At 44.3% G+C, this 19,757-nt stretch overlaps 1 protein-coding gene across 6 annotated transcripts in view; it reads right to left on the reverse strand.

Moving 5' to 3' along the window:
• Window positions 1-12,686, reverse strand: part of LOC132216067 (zinc finger protein 345-like) — a 108,711-nt gene extending 96,025 nt beyond the window's left edge. For 3 of the 6 annotated variants that reach the window (XM_059665124.1, XM_059665115.1, XM_059665122.1), the window contains exons 1-4: window positions 12,492-12,686; window positions 12,033-12,226; window positions 10,931-11,093; window positions 10,103-10,201 (exon numbers count right to left, since the gene is read on the reverse strand). In XM_059665124.1, the coding sequence (XP_059521107.1) occupies window positions 10,103-10,201; window positions 10,931-11,093; window positions 12,033-12,226; window positions 12,492-12,640 (605 nt within the window). In that variant the 5' untranslated portion in view covers window positions 12,641-12,686. The remainder of the gene's footprint in view (window positions 1-10,102; window positions 10,202-10,930; window positions 11,094-12,032; window positions 12,227-12,491) is intronic. The other 3 variants (XM_059665118.1, XM_059665117.1, XM_059665116.1) reach the window with 3 other exon arrangements.
• Window positions 12,687-19,757: the final 7,071 nt, after the last annotated feature.

Here is a 19,757-nt window from a genome sequence, read left to right on the forward strand (position 1 = left end):
CTTTTTGCATCAAGTTATTCTTCATTGCATACTATCATCTTGAGGGCCTACAACTGGCAACAGGCTTACCCCAAAGCAACTACCTATGAAATCTCTTATGTTTAACAACTGACAAGTGGTCAAAAGCTGTCCCACAATTGCTACACTCTTAGGGCCTCCCGACTGTATGTTTTCTTTGATGAACATAGAATCCTGAGTTTGTAGTGAAAGTTTTAACACATTCATTACATTCATAGGCTTTCTCTCCCATGTGAATTCTCTGATGGATGAGATCATTGTTGCTAAAAGAGAATTTTGTACATTTAGTACATGCAAAGGAAGTGTTTCCTGAGTGAAATCTCTGATGTTTTACAAGGCATGTCTTTCTTCTAAAGCAGTGGTTCTCAACCTTCCTAATGCCGTGACCCTTTAATACAGTTCCTCATGTTGTGGTGACCCCCAACCATAAAATTAATTTCGTTGCTACTTCATAACTGTAATTTTGCTACTGTTATGAGTCGTAATGTACATATCTGATATGCAGGATGTATTTTCATTGTTACAAATTGAACATAATTAAAGCATAGTGATTAATCACAAAAACAATATGTAATTATATATGTTTTCCGATGGTCTTAGGCGACCCCTGTGAAAGGGTCATTCGACCCCCAAAGGGGTCGTGAACCACAGGTTGGCAACCCACAGGTTGAGAACCACTGTCCTAAAGCCTTCACCACAATTATTACATGTGTGTAGGGCTGCTCTGTAGCATGACTTTTGCTCATGTACACATAGAATCTACATATATAGAAAAGCCTAAGTAACTGAACGATGGGTTGCTATGATGTGCACTGACCACCAGAGGGTAGATGCTCAACACAGGACTGCGCCCTGGTGGTCAGTGAGCTCCCAGAGCCAACGTCCTGCAGCCCCGATCGGCCCTGATCACCAACCATGCCGAGGGACCCCACCTGAGCACGAATTCCTGCACCAGGCCTCTAGTACTTTTCATAATGAAGCCTTTCATACATTCATTGCACATAATTTCTCTTAAGTATGAGTTTGCTGATGTAAAGTGAGGTCAGTCTTCATGGTGAACCCTTTTCCACACAAATTACATACACAGGGATACTCTCCTGTATGTTTCAGCTGATGTTTAATGAGATTTTGCTTTGCTGTGAAACCTTTCCAGCATACACTACATGCATAAGGTTTCTCTCCTGTATGAGTCCATTGATGTGCAGTCAGGTATATTTTCACTGGGAAGCCTTTGCCACATTCACTGCATACATAGGGCTTCTCTCCCGTGTGCATTCGCTGATGCACAATCAGACGACTCTTCACAATAAAGCCCTTTCCACATTCATTGCACGTATATGGTTTTTCTGAAGTATGACTTCGCTGATGTACAGTGAGATCATGCTTCATGGTGAAGCCTTTTTCACACACAACACATACATAGGGTTTCTCTCCAGAATGCGTTCGCTGATGTCCAATTAGACAATGCTTCATTGAGAAGCCTTTCCCACATTCACTGCATAAAAAAGGCTTTTCTCCTGTGTGAGTTCTCTGATGTGTAGTGAGATTAAACTTTGTAGAGAAGGTTTTTTCACACAGATTGCAACCATAGGGTTTCTCTCCTGTATGAGTTCGCTGATGATAAATGAGCCGAGACTTTTGGATGAATGCTTTTCCACATTCACTACACGTATAAGGTTTCTCTTTCATGTGCATTTTCTGATGTCTATTGAACTGGGATGTCTTGAGGAAGGTTTTGTCACATTCAGTACATTCATACTGTTTGAGTCCCGTGTGTATTTTCTGATGTTCAGTAAGCCAGGATTTTCTGAGAAAGGCTTTCCCACACAGACTGCACCCATAAAATTCCTGTCTAGGATGAACTCTCTGATGATCAGTGAGCTGAGACATCTTCATAAAGGCTTTCCCACTTCCAATGCACCCATGGGCTTTCTCTACATTGTGAGTGTTCTGTTGCTGAATGACCCAGGATTGATTATTAATGAGTTTGGTACTAACTGGCAAAATGATTTCAGTGTAAAATTGTTCATGGTTAGCATGACGAATACATAGTCCATCTCCCTTCGACTCCACAGAATTCTTTAAGTTAGAGCTTCTATTTTGGCTTTCAAAATTTTCATTTGATTTTAAAGGTTTTTCACTTATCTCAAACATATCATTGCAATTTTGCTTGAATAGAGAATGATCTTCACTCTGATTAACAGTATCTGCTAACATACTATGTTCACAGCCTCGGTCCACACTCTCCTGAAGGTTTCGGATTTGCAAGTGATGCTGCAGAAGATCATCCGCCTTCCTGAGTTCTAGGACAGAAGAGAACAGGGAATCATTCTGGAATCCCTCACAATCCTTGTTTGAAATAAAACTGTTTTGTAAAAAGCCGTCATGTGAAGTAACTATTTAGTGACAATCCTATATGATGTAAAATAAAAAGAATATTTGATCTTTATGCATAGTTCTTCACACTGAGGTTGTGAAACCACTACAAATTCCTAAGTGACAGAAGTATCTTTTGTTCTACAATAAAAACAGCTGAGTTTCTGCTAATGAGATGAGAGCACAGAGCTCCTACATACTCTCAGAATAGAGTTAGTCACTAGAAAGACCAAGTGATTTAATGGTTGGACTTCCAGCCCTACTAACTGACCTCTTAGAAAGGAGAAAAGGCCTAGAGATTAAGGCTCTATGAAAATTCTTAACTAGATCAGTTTCTGGGTTAGTGAATATATTCTTGTGCCCACTGGGTGGTTGGTTCACCTTAGCTAAATAAAGTCAGAACCTCCTGTATTCAGAAATATTTCAAACCTTGTCCCATGTACCTATTCATCCGTATCTTTTATTAAAAAATCCACTAAACATAAGTATTTCTCAGAGTTCTGTGAGCTGCTCTAGCAAATTAATTTAATCCAAGGATGGGATTCATGACACCTCCAATTTATAGCCAGTTGGTCAGAAGCACAGGTGACAAAATGGACTTGCCACTGACATCTGAAGTGGGACTTGTCTTATGGCACGGAAGTCATAACTTGTAGTGTCTGATCCCTTTTCTAGGTAGATAGTGTCAGAACTGAGTTAAATTTGTAGGAAACCCAGGTTTAATAATTATAGGTATAGACACATGAAGCAAAGTAATGAAGGCAATCATAGTCTGTGTGACATGGTGAAAGGAACAATGGAGATGGGGGAGGTGGGTGAAATCAGGATTTACAGGGTAGGGCAAAAGTAGGTTTACAGTTGTTCCTACGTGAAATGAAACAGTATTCTACAATAATAATATAAGAATAAACTCTGTGTTTCGCTTAGTCACCACTGTACACCTACTTTTGCCTACCGCGTATTTAAAGAGAAGACAACGCCTTAGCTGGACTGGCTCAGTGGGCAGACCATCCGCCTGCAGACTGAAGGGTCCTGGATTTCATTCCGGTCAAGGGTTCATGCCCAGGCTGCCGGCTCGATCCCCAGTAGGGGGCGTGCAGCAGGCAACTGATCCATGATTCTCTCTCATCACTGATGTTTCTCTCTCTCTCTCTCCCTTTCCCTTCTTCTCTGAAATCAATAAAAATATATTTTTTTAAAATAAAAATAAAAAATAAATAAAAATAAAAGACAAGGTTCACTGATTGGCTCAATGGGAGAAGGAAGAAGAGGTAAAGAAAGTGAGGACTCAAACATTACTCCAGGAATTATGTGGCTTGATTGACTAGGTAGGTGCAAACCAGCCAGGGCAACTTTAGATACTTTTAAAAGGCTCCCCAAATTAGGTCAGACAATTTAGTCCTTTTCATGTGACTCCTGCATTCCTACGCACCTTTTACCTTTGATCATTTTGATCTCTATTGCTTTACCATCAAAAATTGTAAGCATAAGTATAACAGGACACTCTTCCCCCTGATAATGCTGACCTTCCACACCACAGGCAAAGCGATCCATTTTAAGAATTAGTTAAATAATGCCACTCCTCTACCAAAAGTCTCCACTGGTTTCTCAACTCATTTGGAATGAAAGCAAGGTCTTAAATGACCAATATCTCAAAACTTCCAGCTGCCACCCCATTATCTTTATTTCCAGTCATTTTCCCTCTTGCTCATTATAGTCTATGAAGACAAATTTCCAAGAAGTTCCACAAACACATTCCAGGATCAACTCTTTAAACTTCCCTTTGTCTCACATTTGGAAAACTCCATATTCCTGGCTCATATCCCTCATCTACGTGCTTAAAGGCACCTTACCAAAGAGCCATTCCCACTGCTAAAGCTCAGATCTGGATAAACACCCATTGTATCACCGAGTGTATTAATTTCCCTTAGAGTAATTTTTACCTAACATATATGTTAATTACTGAATATATAGTACTTCTACTGAGAATAAAAGCAACATGGAGAGTAAGGACAAGGTCTGTTTATTTCTATCTTTTCTTGTAGTACTCTTAGGTTCAAAAATATAACGCTATCAGAATGCAAGCATTAGCACTAGCTGGTCTGGCTCAGTGGATAGAGCATTGGCTTGCGAACTGAGGGGTCCTGGGTTCGATTCCAGTCAAGGGCACATGGCTGGGTTGCCAGCTCGATCCCCAGTAGAGAACATGGCAGGAGGCAGCTGATCAATGATTCTCTCTCAATGATGTTTCTAACTCTCTCTCCCTCTTCCTTCTTCTCTGAAGTCAGTAAAAATATATATTTAAAAGAATAAAAAAAAATACAAGCTTTAAAGAAAAGGAGCAATCACATCAATTGCAGGAAACAATCACAGGTATGGGACACATTAAAGAGTGTGTAGAAAAAGAATAGAAACTTTCTAATCAAGATTATAGCCTACAGTAGATGAATGGATTAGAAAACTGTGGTACGTCTACATGATGGAATACTAAGCTGCTGTAAAAAAGAAGGAACTCTTACCATTTGCAACAGCATGGATGGACCTGGAGAGCATTATGCTAAGTGAAATAATCCAGTCAATGAAGGAAAAATACCACATGATCTCACTCATTTATGGATAATAAAGACCATTATAAACTTATGAACAAAAATAGATACAGAGGCAGAGCTGCCTCGAACAGACTGTCAAACTATAGTGGGAAGGACGGGAGGGTTGGTGGGCAGGAGGGGGGAGGTAAGAGATGAACTGAAGGACTTGTATGCATGCATATAAGCATAATCAATGGACATAAGACACTGGGGGGTAGGGGAGGCCAGGGGATTGTCAAGGGCGGGGAAAAAAAGGAGACATATGTAATACTCTTTGTAATACTTTAGCAATAAATAATACACACAAAAAAGAAGTGACTGCACACAAAAAAATAAAAATTGAAGAATAAACAAACAAACAAAAAAAGATTATAGCCTATCGCCCAGCTGGCTTGGCTCAGTGGTTGAGTGTTGACCTATGAACCAAGATGTCATAGTTTGATTCCTGGTTAGGGTACATGCCAGGGTGGTGAGCTTGATCCCCAGCAGTGGATGTGCAGAAGGCAGCCATTAATGATTTTCTATTATTGATGTTTCTACATCTCTCTCACAAGCCCTTCCCTTCCTCTCTGAAATCAGTAAAAACATATCCTATCTAATAAAAGAGAAAAATGGTAATTGGCGTACGACGATACCCTTTTCATTGGCTAATCAGGGCTATATGCAAATTAACTGCCAACTAAGATTGGCAGTTAACTGCCAACAAGATGGCGGTTAATTTGCATATGTAGGCACAATGCAGGGAGGCGAAAGGGAAAGCAGGAAGAAGCCCCCTGCCACTGACAGTGATCGGAAACCCAGGGGGGAGCTAAGAGCTGGGGGGCAGGGCAAAGGCGGCCCCAGCCCCCCAGCCATGATCGGAGAATCAGGCGCCTTTGCCGCCCTGGCCAGTGATAGCAGGAAGTAGGGGTGGAGCCAGCGATGGGAGCTGGGCATGGTCGAAGCTGGCAGTCCCGGGAGCTAGGGGTCCCTTGCCTGGGCCTAAAGCGGAGCCCACGATTGCGGGGCCGCTGCAGCTGCGGGTCCCCGCTGCCCGGGCCGGACGCCTAGACCAGAGGCGTTAGGCCTGGGAAGGGGCGGAGCCTGCCACCGCGGGGCGCTGGGGGTCCCCTGCCCAGGCCTGACACCTCTGCCAGAGGCCTCAGGCCTGGTCAAGGGGCCGATCCGGTGATTGGTGATCGGAGGGTGATGAGGGTCAACTCCTCTGGCTGAGGCATCAGGCCTGGGTGGGGGGCGGAGCCTGGGATTGGGGGGATATGATGGTCCCCTTGCCCAGGCCTGAAGCCTGGGTCAGAGGCGTCAGGCTTGGGCGGGGGGCGGAGCAAGCGATCAGAGGGAGATGGGGGTCCCCTGTCCAGGCATGATTCCTGGGCCAGAGGCCTCAGGCCTGAGTGGGGGCCAGAGCCAGTGATCAGGGGAAGATGGGGGTCCCCTGTCCAAGCCTGACACCTCTGGAGGAGGCGTCAGGCCTGGGCAAGAGGCTGATCAGGCGATGGGAGGGTGATGGGGGTCAACGCCTGAGGGCTCCCAGTATGTGAGAGGGGGCAGGCTGGGCTGAGGGACACTCCCCTCCCCACACACACCCAGTGCACGAATTTCGTGCACCGGGCCCCTAGTGTGTGTGTGTGTGTATATATATATATATATATATATATATATATATATATATATATATATATAGTTTTAAATATATTTTTATTGATTTTTTTACAGAGAGGAAGGGAGAGGGATAGAGAGTTAGAAACATCGATGAGAGAGAAACATCCATCAGCCGCCTCCTGCACACCCCCTAATGGGGACGTGCCCACAACCAAGGAACATGCCCTTGACTGGAATTGAACCTGGGACTCCTCAGTTTGCAGGCCGATGCTCTATCTACTGAGCCAAACTGGCTACGGCTATATTTTTTAAAATGATGATAGAGTATACGAAGATCACTAAAAGAGGAACTGCAATTTCATGATAGGAATGCTGGTTATCTAAAACTAAGAGTCATCAGAATATGATGGGAGAGCAATCAATTTCATTTTTACATTCTGGAAATGAATATCTGGAAAATGCAGTCAAGAAAACAATTTCAGCCAAAACCAGTTTGGCTCAGTGGATAGAGTGTCGGCCTGCGGACTGAAAGATCCCAGGTTCAATTCGAGTCAAGGGCATATACCTGGGTTGCGGGCACATCCCCAGTGGGAGATGTGCAGGAGGCAGCTGATCAATGTTTCTCTCTCATCGATGTTTCTAACTCTCTATCTCTCTCCCTTCCTCTCTGTAAAAAATCAATAAAATATATATTAAAAAAATGAAAACAATTCCAGCCCTAGCCAGTCTGGCTCAGTGGAAAGAGCCTTGGCCTAAGGACTGAAGGGTCCCAGGTTTGATTCTAATCAAGGGCACATGCCCAGGTTGTGTGCTCAATCCCCAGTGAGGGGCATGCAGGAGGTAGCTGGTTAATGATTCTCTCTCATCTCTCTCTCCCTCTCCCTTCCATGCTGAAATCAATAAATAATAATATTAATTATATAGCCGACCAGTTTGGCTCAGTGGCTAGAGCATCGGCCTGTGGACTGAAGAGCCCCAGGTTCGATTCCGGTCAAGGGCATGTACCTTGGTTGCGAGCACATCCCCAGTAGGGGGCGTGCAGGAGGCAGCTGATCGATGTTTCTCTCTCATTGATGTTTCTGACTCTCTATCCCTCTCCCTTCCTCTCTGTAAAAAATCAATAAAATATATTTGAAAAAATTATATATACATACACATATATATAAATAAAACAATTCCATTTACTACATAATAACAAAGAATATTATACATAGGAACAAATTTAAGAAAGGCAAGTGTCAAACTTTTATTCTGAGACTTACGAAATGTTGTGGGAAGAAATTAAAGACCAAATTAGATTAAGAAAAACCAACCAGTTACCCTGATTAGGATACAGAATATGCTTAAGATAAAATTACTACCCAACTCAGATACAGACTTAATGTAATCCCTATTGAAATACTAGTTGGTTTTTGTTTTGCAGAAGTTTATAAGCTGATTCAGATATTCCAATGGAAATTAAAGGATCCAGATGTTAAAAGTGTCTTGAAAGAGAACAGAGTTGGAGAAATCACTCTTTGCAATTTCCGTAATTACTACAAAGCTGTAGGAATCAAGGTCAAGATTAGAATATATAAAGTGTTCCAAAACTGATTGTGGTGATAACCATCTCCAACTATGTGAATAGATTAAAAACTAGTTAACAAAAAAAAACTAGTTAACTATATAGATATAAGACATCTCTCTCTCTCTCTCTCTCTCTCTCTCTCTCTCTCTCTCTATATATATATATATATATATATATATATATGCTCATGCAGTTTTTTTTCTAATTCTCATCATCTGAGGATATGTTTTCATTGATTTAAGAGAGAGAGAGAAAAAATAAATGTGAGAAACATTGATTGGTTATTTCCCATATGTGCCCGAACCAGGGATTTATCCCTCTACCTTTTTCGATGTATAGGGTGATGCTCCAACTAACTGAGCAACCCAGCCAGGGCTGACTATATATTTTATTTTTTTTAAGTATTTAAATACATTTTTTATTGATTTCAGAGAGGAAGGGAGAAAGAGAGAGAGAGAAACAGAAACATCAATGATGAGAGAGACTCATTGACTGCCTCCTGCACACCCCACACTGGGGATCAAAACTGGGCATATGCCCTGACCAGGAATCGAACCATAATCTCCTGGTTCATAGGTTCACACTCAACCACTGAGCCATGGGGGCTGGGCTGCCTGTATATTTAAATGGGTTTATTACATGGTATGTGAATTAAATCTAAGTAAAACCATTTAAAATATGATGAACAAACAAAAGTTTTAGGAAAATAAAAATGCAGTGATAACATCGAAGAATAAAGAAAATCTGAGTTAGGAAAATTAAAGGGGAAGTCACTTGAAGCAGACATAAGTTATGACCTAGTTTGGGCTGTAACTCACATAGGAGGTTCAGATACTTTTTGGTTCATCAAATGAAGGAGTAGAGACCTTTAAGAAGGGAGCTCAGAAAGTAGGGAACATCCCAGGTGATGCCAGGATGGATAGAATTTAAAATATCTAGAGCTCAAAGAGAAATTAAAGGTAAAGAGGAATAAAGGGACCTTTGCCGGTTTGGCTCAGTGGTTAGAGAGTCGGCCTAGGGACTGGAGGATCCCAGGTTCCATTCTGGTCACAGGCACTTGCCTCAGTTGCAGGCTCGAGATCCCCAGCCCTGGCTGGGGTTCGTGTGGGAGGCAATCAATCAACGTGTCTCTCTGACATCGATGTTTCCTTCTGTTTCTCCCCTTCTCTTCCTCTATCTCTGAAAACCAATGGAAAAATATCCTCAGGTGAGGATTAACAACAACAATAAAAAAAAAAGCTCAGAATAAAGGGAAGATGATTTCTGCTCTCTCACAAAATGGGAAATCAGAGACCAGCCTCCATGATGATGAGTAAAATACACAAAAAGCAAGTGTACATTAGACAATATTGAGGGAGAAGTCCATTTGGGAGTCCATGTCACAGAACAGAAAGAAGTTCACTCATGCGAACAGAGGAAATCTTAAGAGTTCTCTTAAGGAGAACTGAAAATTAGGAACCTTGGAGGCAGAGGAGTGAAGAAAGACATTAATGGGCCGCGAAGAACAGGTTATCACGGGGACACAGCATCCAAGGTGGACTGGATGTTACGGAGGGAAATCACTATTTTCATCCAGGGCACAAAGGCCCAGTAGCAAGAAAAAAACGATGAATTCCAAGTTCCATCTTTCCGGAGAGGCCGGGAAAGTAGGGTTTCATAGCAAGAGAGGTGCTAACACAGGCAGAGACACCATGACCATGAACAAAAAGGAGGAAGATCTGAGAATCCCGGGAGGAAGAAAACTATGCAAACAAAAACAAGAGGAATATGAAATAAGCTTTTTTATCAAACAATAAAAAAAGGGTATATTTTCCCCTAAACTTCTACAAAGAAAAAAGGTTTTCATATGTGAAAGGGAGGTTTGAGTTTCCTCATTCACCGTCACAGCTCTGAGCGGCCTCTGACTGGAATGTGACTTCCCGGCCGCCCGCCTTGCTGGTTCTCCCCCCCTCACCTGGAGAGACTGGACAGTGGCGTCCACGCTGTACTGTCCACGGTTCTTCCCCTCGTTCCCACTTGGAGAGCGTGTCTGGTTTGCTGGCTCGATACCCTGCTTGTGAACAAGGACAGAGACTTAGACATGTTATCTTGGGGTGGCGGCTGTCAAGAAGGGAGAATGGCCCTGACCGGTTTGGCTCAGTGGATAGAGCGTCGGCCTGCGGACTGAAAGGTCCCAGGTTCGATTCCGGTCAAGGGCATGTACCTGGGTTGCGGACACATCCCCAGTGGGGAGTGTGTAGGAGGCAGCTGATCAATGTTTCTCTCATTGATGTTTCTAACCTTCTATTCCTCTCCCCTTCTCTCTGTAAAAAATCAATAAAATGCTTAAAAAAAAAAAAAAAAAGGGGGGGAGAATGAGCCCTGGCTGGTGTGGCTCAGTGGATAGAAGGGTCCCAGGTTCAATTCCAGTCAAGGGCATGTACCTGGATTGTAAGCTATATACATGGTCTGGTCAGGGCACATGCAGGAGGCAACAAATCGATGTTTCTTTCAATCGATGTTTTTCTCTCTCTCTCTGTCTCCTCCCCTCCACAGGTGAGGATTAACAAAAAAGAATAAATAAGGGAGAATGGTACGTTGCAGGGAATGAACAGACTTCCCATCGGTAACACAAAGACTTTTCTCTCAGGAAAAGGGACATAATACCCTCCTGTCTGCAGCAAGAGAAGGATCTGCGATCCCACCACACCATGCCAGAGAACTGGAGTCATTCTGAGCAGTTAAGCAGCTGAGAAAGGAAAAACAGGGCACCCACCGAGTGACACAGGGGAGCTGTCCTCACCCAGTGACGCCAGGTGGCTGTAGGTCTCCAACATCACGTCCTGGTACAGGTCCTTCTGCTCGGGGTCCAGGAGCTGCCACTCCTCCCAGGTGAAGTCCACGGCCACATCGTGAAATGTCAGGGGTTCCTGAAACAACACCGTGCTGTTTAATGGGGTGATGTCCTTTAAAATCCAAAGCAGGGGTGGGGCCTGGCCGGCCCTCCAGCCATATAAGACCCGAGAAATCAATTAGTCTGGCCTTGCAAGGCATTTGGGGCAAGTTAAGTAAATGTGTGACCAAATATAACAGGCTAATTTTTAAATTGACAATTTCGTACAGCCCCGAATGATGTTATAAATATCCAAAAGGCCCTCAGCAAAAAAAAAAAAAAAAAAAAAAAAAAAAAGTTCCCCACCCCCGACTTAGATGCTATGGACGAAATGATAGCTTTCTTGCTCATTTTTACTCTATAAGCTGCATCTATTCAGCAAGTGGGGTTTTATTTTATGCACAGTTGGATAATCACATTCCTAGTAAAATACAGGGTGGGGAAGTTAGGTTTACAGTTGTTCAGATGAAAAATAATACAATAATTAACAAATAGTAACAGAGGAATAAACTCTGTTTTCTGCACTCACAACTATAAACCTAACTTTGCCCCATCCTGTATTTTGTAATTGTGCCTTCAGACATTCATGCATTCAACCAGTTATAAGTGTCTATAACGTGACATAAAATATTCTTGTGAACCTAGAAACACCACAATCACATATTTTTTAAAAAATATTTTTTATTGATTTTTAGACCAAGAGAAAGGGAGGAGAGAGAGAAACATCGATGTGAGAACCATACATAGATCCACTGCCTCTTGCACCCCCCCTTCTGAGGATCCAGACTGAAACCTGTGCACGTGCCCCGACTGTGAATCGAACTGGCAACCTTTCTGTGCATGGGACGCCGCCCAACCAACTGAACCACACCGGCCAGGGGCCATAGTCACATATTTGAGAGACAAGAGATATACACACATATGTATACTTTTCAGATTAACGGAAGTGGTTTTTATAGGTTTCGACAAATTCTTTAATGAAGAATGGAAAGGATTAAACAAACGCAACCACCTGAGCCTGGAGCATTTCCTCCTGTTCTCTGAAAAGAGCTGGCAAGGGCGAGGCCCTGCCTTGGTGTGTTCGGGGTCTGCTCTGTATTTCTGTAGAGAAATCCGTCTGCAGTCAGGGGTGTCACAGAAATGCTGATACCCACCCTGGAGCCTCCTCCTGCTTCACATGGTTCTATTGCTCCTGGGGAGTCAGGCCTGTGGACGGAGGAGAGAATCCCACGGGTGGTACATTTCCTCTGGGCCCCGACGCTACACTGCTCGGAGCACTCACCTCACACAAGGCCACAGGATCTCTAGCGTCCCTTTATTTATTTATCCTCACCTGTGGATATTTTTCCATTGATTTTTAGGGAGAGTGGAAGAGAGAGGGAAGGACAGAGAGAAACATCCATGTGAGAGAAACACATCAATTCCGTGCCTCCTGCACGTGCCCTGACCAGGGCTGGGGCCAGGGAGGAACCTGCAACCGCGGTACATGTCCTTGGCCAGAATCGATCCTGGAGGGTAAGTGGGGTGCGTGTCACAGGAGACCTGGGAAGTGACATCCATGCCCGCACCAGGCCTCAGGAGCAGGTGAGCGTCAGGAAAATCACTGACAGAGCAGAGCATGTGGACGGAGAAGGTCTGGGCACTGTTTCCCTTGAAAGCACGAAATATTGAGGCATGTAATTATTCAACTATATATAAAATAAAACCCCAGTTGCCGAAACCGGTTTGGCTCGGTGGATATCGGCCTGCGGACTGAAGGGTCCCGGGTTCGATTCCGGTCAAGAGCATGTACCTTGGTTGCGGGCGCATCCCCAGTGCGGGGTGTGCAGGAGGCAGCTGATCGATGTTTCTAACTCTGTTCCTCCCCTTCCTCTCTGGAAAAAGCCAATAATATATATTAAAAAAAAAAAAAAAAGAATGTGTCCATAGCCCAACTGCGAACAACACACGTTCATCAGCAGCAGGAAACGGCCTCACGCTCCAGCCGGGACACGCACCCCTCCTGCCCCCCATTGTCCCCAAACCCGGACCCGACGCCCCCACAAGGCGGCACCCACGTCGGCCCCCACCTCACGGAGCCCCGCGGGGAACCCCGAACCAGAACCTGACGCCGCGATCAGCCGAAACGCCAGCCGCGTCCCTCATAGAGGGACCCGCAAAGGCCACGGCGGGCGGGACACGGCCGTCCATCTCTCCCGGCCCCGGTCCGCCGCGAGACCCCAAAGGGACCCCAACCGCAGGCGGGAGCGTCACAGCTGTTTCCTCCCAAACACCTTGGCGCCCCTCCCCCCCACACGCGACCCGCCCGCCGCCGGGTATCCCACGGGTCCGGCCGCACCCCTTCCACGCTGTGACGTCACGTGCTCGGGGAGAGACAAACCTCGCAGGAGACAAACATTTTTTTATAAACTTCAAAGGACGGGAGCTCACTGACGAGCTTTCCTCCAGCCCCACGGGAGAGTCCGAACCTTACTTTCCCGCCATCGGATTGGGCCGCTGCTGGCGGCGCTCAGCTATTGCGTCATCCGGCTGCGGCGGGCGGGGACCTGAGGCCTTGGCAGAACCCGGAGCGATTTCCGCGTTCCCTGCCCGGCAACATGGCGGCGCCCAGTGGCCGCGCCGCCGCCTCACGGGGGCCGCCATGTTGGGAGGCCTGACTGCCGTACAAAAGGCAAAGCCCCGACCTCCGAGCCAGGAGCCAGGAGCCAGGAGCCAGGAGCCAGGGATGGCGGGCAGGTGAGAAGCTCCTGAATGTTATCTCATTTCCTGGCACTTTGACTCTTGTGGAAAGTGAGTGTGTTTTCGGAGACTCAAGCTTGGGGAGGCAAATTGCATTGGGAGGTCTGAGCAAAGAAGTGATTATCACTGCAGCTTTCTTATCTCTCTTTCTTCCTTTTTTTTTTTTTTTTTTTGAGAGAAAGAAACATTGATGAGAGGTGAAACATGGGTTGCCTCCTGCACGCCCCCACCAGGATTGCGCTCACAGGAGTGCAAACCGCACCTTTCCTGGTGCTCTGGACCCTGCTCAATCCGAGCAGCCCCATCCAGGTCATGTCTGCAGGTTCGGGAGGGGCCTTTGTAGCTGTCTTGACAGGCGAGCATCGTTAGCTGGCAGGGTGCAGGTTTAAAGCTTGTTCGTAAATATATTTAAAAAAAAAAAAAAAAAAAAAAAAAAGCCCTAACCGGCCGAAGCCGGTTTGGCTCAGTGGATGGAGCGTCGGCCTGCGGACTGAAGGGTCCCGGGTTCGATTCCGGTCAAGGGCATGTGCCTGGGTTGCGGGCACATCTCCAGTGGGGGGTGTGCAGGAGGCAGCTGGTCGATGTTTCTCTCTCATCGATGTTTCTGACTCTCTGTCTCTCTCCCTTCCTCTCTGTAAAAAAATCAATAAAATATATTTAAAAAAAAAAAAAAAAGCCCTAACCGGTTTGGCTCAGTGGATAGAGCGTGGGCCTGCGGACTGAAGGGTCCCGGGTTCGATTCCGGTCAAGGGCATGTACCTGGGTTGCAGGCACATCCCCAGTAGAGAGTGTGCAGGAGGCAGCTGACCGATGTTTCTCTCTCATCGATGTTTCTAACCCTCTATCCCTCTCCCTTCCTCTCTGTAAAAAAATCATTAAAAATATATTTTAAAAAAATAGTTTGTTCATACCCGCAGCAGCTCAGGTGGCTATCAATGATTGATATCAATGCACAGATGTTCATCTCCAACAAGGCGAGGGGGCCAAGGAGAGTATGGCATTCACACAAGTTTTGTCTTGACAAGTTACTCTGAGTTGTTTATTGAAGTTCAAATCCTTATCTATGAGGGACACACGCTTCAGGGCAGTGGGGAATGTGTTTTTAATATCATACTTTAAGTTTCAAGGAAAGTTAGCTCAAACATTTTAAAACTTTTCTAACATTCTTTAAGCAGTTTTAAACATTTCTATATTTTACTACAAGTTTGTGCAACATTTTTCTAAAAACAACAACAATGTAAAAAACCACACAAGTAGCCCTGGCCGGGTTTTGCTCAATGACTGGAGCGCGGGCCTGCAGACCAAAGGGTGACAGGTCTCTATTCCTGGTCAAGGGCACAGGTTCCAGGCCAGCGGAGCGTGGGAGGCAATCAATGGATGTGTCTCTCACGTGGACGTTTCTCTCCCCCTCCTCCCTCCCTCCCACTCTCTCAAGAAATCATTGGGTGAGGATTTTAAAAGAACCACAAAATATCCTCGGGTGAGGATTTAAAAACATGCCAAAAAACAAAGAAACAAAAAAATGTTTCCAAACAACAGAGAATAAAATCCTGTAAAGAGAAAAGGTCTGGTATATACAATTATCCCATAAATGCAAACCAACGGGAAGCTTGTGGTGGGAAATTTTTTGCAGGAGGTGATTTTTCAGAACCAAAACATATTTCATGATTATGTGAATACATAACTTTTTTTAAAAATTCATTTTTATTTATTTCAGAGAGGAAGGGAGAGGGAGAGATAGAAACATCAGTGATGAAAAAGATTCATTGATCAGCTGCCTCCTGCACGCCTGCCACCTGGGCATTTGCCCTTGACTGGAATCAAACCTGGGGGATTCTTCAGTCAAGTAGGCCTACTCACTGTACACTGAGCCAAAGTGGCCAGGGTTTAAGCATAACTTTTTAAATATATTTTATTGATTTTTTACAGAGAGGAAGGGAGAGGGATAGAAAGTTAGAAACATCAATGAGAGAGAAACGTTGATTAGCTGCCTCCTGCACACTCCCCACTGGGGATGTGCCCGCAACCACGGTACATGCCCTTGACCGGAATCAAACCCGGGACCCTTGAGTCTGCAGGCCAATGCTCTATCCACTGAGCCAAACCGGTTAGGGCAAGCATAACTTTTATGTTACCCTAGTTATCATCTTTCTAGTATCCAAGATGCTATTATAGCAACTTAATATTAATTACATATACCAGAAGGCATCCGTAAAAAATTTATAATATGGAAACATGTTTATGAGAAATTAAAATAAGATTAGATCAAACCTGTTTCATCCCATATAATAAAAGGCTAATAAACACATTGTCCCCTCAGGTGGGAGCTCGATCGCTTGCTATAACGTGCGCTGACCACCAGGGAGGCCCCAAACAATGGCTGGCAACCGGAGAAGGAAGGCCCTGGCCGGTGGCCAGCAGCCACTAGGGACCCTACTTGTGCACGAATTTTATGCACTCAAGCATGGGGCTCTAGTTATACTATAATTGACACAAATTAGACCTATTTTTTTTTAGACCTATTTTTAACGAACATTTTATTTTTGCAAATCCTATCTAATGAAGTGGGAATATGCTAATTGTTCATCACACCATCACAAATATGGCAGTGCCCACAGCCAATAAGGAGGGAATATGCTAACTGACTGTCACACCCTCAAAGATGGTGGCACCCACAGCCACAAGATGGGGAAGGTATGTGGCAAGGCCAGGCCCGCCTGCCTCCGGAGTCCCTCAGTCCCCTCAGCCTGCCAGCCACCCAGGGCTGGCCTGAGGCACAGGGAAGCCTCGGATGGTGGCTGCCCAGCCGACCAGGGTCTCCCGAGGCTGAGGTAACCAGGGCCGGCCAAGGCTGGTGCTGCCAGCAGTGGCAGCAGGAGAGGTGTGGTGGAGGAATCACCTTCCCCTGGTCCCTCCTGCCCCTGAGAGCTCCCGGACTGTGAGAGGGGGTAGGCCAGGCTGAGGGCCCCCCCTCCAATGCATGAATTTTCATGCACCGGTCCTCTACTTTTTATATAAAATTCACAAGATACTTCTTTTTCTTTTTTCTTTTAAAAAAAATATATTTTATTGATTTTTACAGAGAGGAAGGGAGAGGGACAGAGTCAGAAACATTGATGAGAAAGAAACATTGATCAGCTGCCTCCTGCACACCCCCCACTGGGGATGTGCCCACAACCAAGGTACATGCCCTTGACCAGAATCGAGCCTGGGACCCTCAGTCCTCAGGCTGACGTTCTACCCACTGAGCCAAACCGGTCAGGGCCGCAAGGTACTTTTGCAAAGAGTTCCCATATAACTTCATTTGTCTTCCTGTCATGTGAACATTTAATATAACCATGCTACATTTGTCAAATTGAGAAATTAGCTGGTATAATATACAACCAAATTACAGTCTATTTGGATTTCACAAGTTTTTCCAGTTCAATCCTTTACGTGTCCCAGTATTCAATCCAAAACACAATATTGCATTTAGAGATTGTTTCCTTAATTATCTGTCCTGTGACCATTCCTCAGTCTTTTTCTCATTTATGACCTCAATTATTTTGAGGATTACTAACCAGGTATTTTGTATATTCATCCATCCTTTGGGTTGGTCTAAGGTTTCCTCACTAAACAGGGGATATGCATTTTGGAATTGAAGTCTCTTTCTCATACCATATTCAAGGGTAGAAAATATCAAAATGACTTAACATTGATCTCCTGGTAAAGGTAATATTTGTCAGGCTGGAAATAGGAAACCAATTCTGACTAAAAAGAACCATCATACAGGACTGCTATCAACAGGTTTCAACACTTGTATATTGTATTGGTATTGATAATATTTGTGAAAGGATGAACATATATGTACATGAAGCAGAATAGAGATCCGACAAAGAAAAACTAACATACATCAAACATACTCAACTGTTTGACAAAGGTACAGAGTCTATTCAATGGAGAAAGAATACACTTTCCAACAAATGATGCTGGAACACTTAGAGGTCCATAGGCATAAGTAGGTAAATAAATACTTGGAGTCTGAACAGATTCATCAGGCAAGTTTTATCTCATTAAAGACTGGTACCAATGCTCTCTTTTCCACCGCCAGTCCGCCGCCATCATGGGTCGCATGCACGCTCCCAGGAAGGGCCTGTCCCAGTCAGCTCTGCCCTACCGCATCTTGAGAGGAACAGAAAGGATGAGGATGCTAAATTCCGTCTGATTCTGATTGAGAGCCGTATTCACCGATTGGCTCGATATTATAAGACCAAACAAGTCCTGCCCCCCAATTGGAAATACGAGTCATCCACAGTCTCTGCACTGGTTGCATAAAATATCTATGTACTCGAGCAATAAAACTGTTGTTTAACTAGAAAAAAAAATAAAGACTGGTACCAAGGACATAGAATTCTTAAAAGTCAGCAATTTTTAAAATGAGCAAAGAGCTGGAACAGACATTCTTTTAAAAATAAGCAGATGGGACTCGGCCAGCGTGACTCAGTTATTGAGCACTGACCTATGAACCAGGAAGTCACAGTTCAATTCCTGGTCAGGGCACATGCCTGGTTTGTGAGCTGGGTCCCCAGTGTGGGGTGTGCAGGAGGCAGACTATCAATGATTCTCTCTCAATATTGATGTGTCTAACTCTCTCTCCTTCTCTGAAATCAATGAAAATACATATTTTTAAAAGCAGATGGGAGCCCGGCCAGTGTAGCACAGTGGTTGAGTATCCACCTATGAACCAGGAGGTCACGGTTTGATTCCCAGTCAGGGTACATACCTGGGTTTCAGGCTCAATCCCAAATAGGGGGCTTATAGGAGGTAGCTGATCAATGATTCCCATCACTCATGTTTCTATATCTCTAGCTCCCTTCCTAAGATCAATAAAAATATGTATTTTTTAAAAAGCAGATGGGAATTAAGCATAAGAAACGGTGGGCAACATAATTTGCTATTAGGAAATTACAGTTTAGCACTGTGAGTGATGTAAGTACCCAGAATTTGAATGGCTAAAATTAAAAAACAGAAAATATGAAATGCTGGTGATATGGTAAAGAAACAGGAACTTTTATTTGTCAGAGACAATGCAAAAAAGTACAGCCATTTTAGAAGATAGGCAGACTTTTGAATGTATGTTCATAGAAGATTTCAATTTTTAGAAAAGCAGTCTAAATTTTTTTCAATGAAATGGACTGACGCGAAGAATTTTAAGAAATCGTTGTGTTTACTTGTGTCCAATAAACATGAAAGCAAACATCCAAGAGTAAACTTTGTGGTAAGATTTTTTAAAAATGCAATCTTTACTCATAGACATAATACTTAATCAAGGTGAACTACTCTGATTTGTGAGAACATTGGGAAGAGTAGATGTAGGAGACAAAAAAATTATTTTTGAGAGAGAGGTGGGGGGAGACTTCGGTTTGTTCCATTTATTTATGCAGTTATTGGTTGATTTTGGTATGTGCCCTGACCAGGGATTAAACCCTCAACTTTGCCATATTGGGACAATGCTCTATTTGGGATACCCAGCCAGGACAAGACAAAAAAAAATTTTATAGGAGTTTACTTGATCCAAATTAACAACAGATGCCATGGAGCCAGATCCCAAATGGTCTAGGACAGTGGTCAGCAAACCGCAGCTCGCGAGCCACATGCAGTTCTTTGGCCCCTTGAGTGTGGCTCTTCCACAAAATACCGACTTCTGCGCATGGGCCACGAAGTTTCAATCGCACTGTACATGCGCGCCTGCACATGGTATTTTGTGCAAGAGCCACGCTCAAGGGGCCAAAGAGCAACATGTGGCTCACGAGCTGCAGTTTGCCGACCACTGGTCTAGGAGTCACATTTTTAATAGGAACAAAGAGAGCTGTGATTCGAGAAGTTAGGGTTGTGAAAAGATGTGATGGTGGGTTTGTGACAACAAAAATTCTGAATTTCTACTGTGATATTGGTTATAAGAATGTACATAGGTGACAAAGTTTCTCAAAACTATATATACCCCTAGCCAGTTTGGCTC

The sequence above is a fragment of the Myotis daubentonii genome, chromosome 15 (genome assembly GCF_963259705.1).
Source record: "Myotis daubentonii chromosome 15, mMyoDau2.1, whole genome shotgun sequence".
In the NCBI taxonomy this organism is placed as follows: domain Eukaryota; kingdom Metazoa; phylum Chordata; class Mammalia; order Chiroptera; family Vespertilionidae; genus Myotis; species Myotis daubentonii.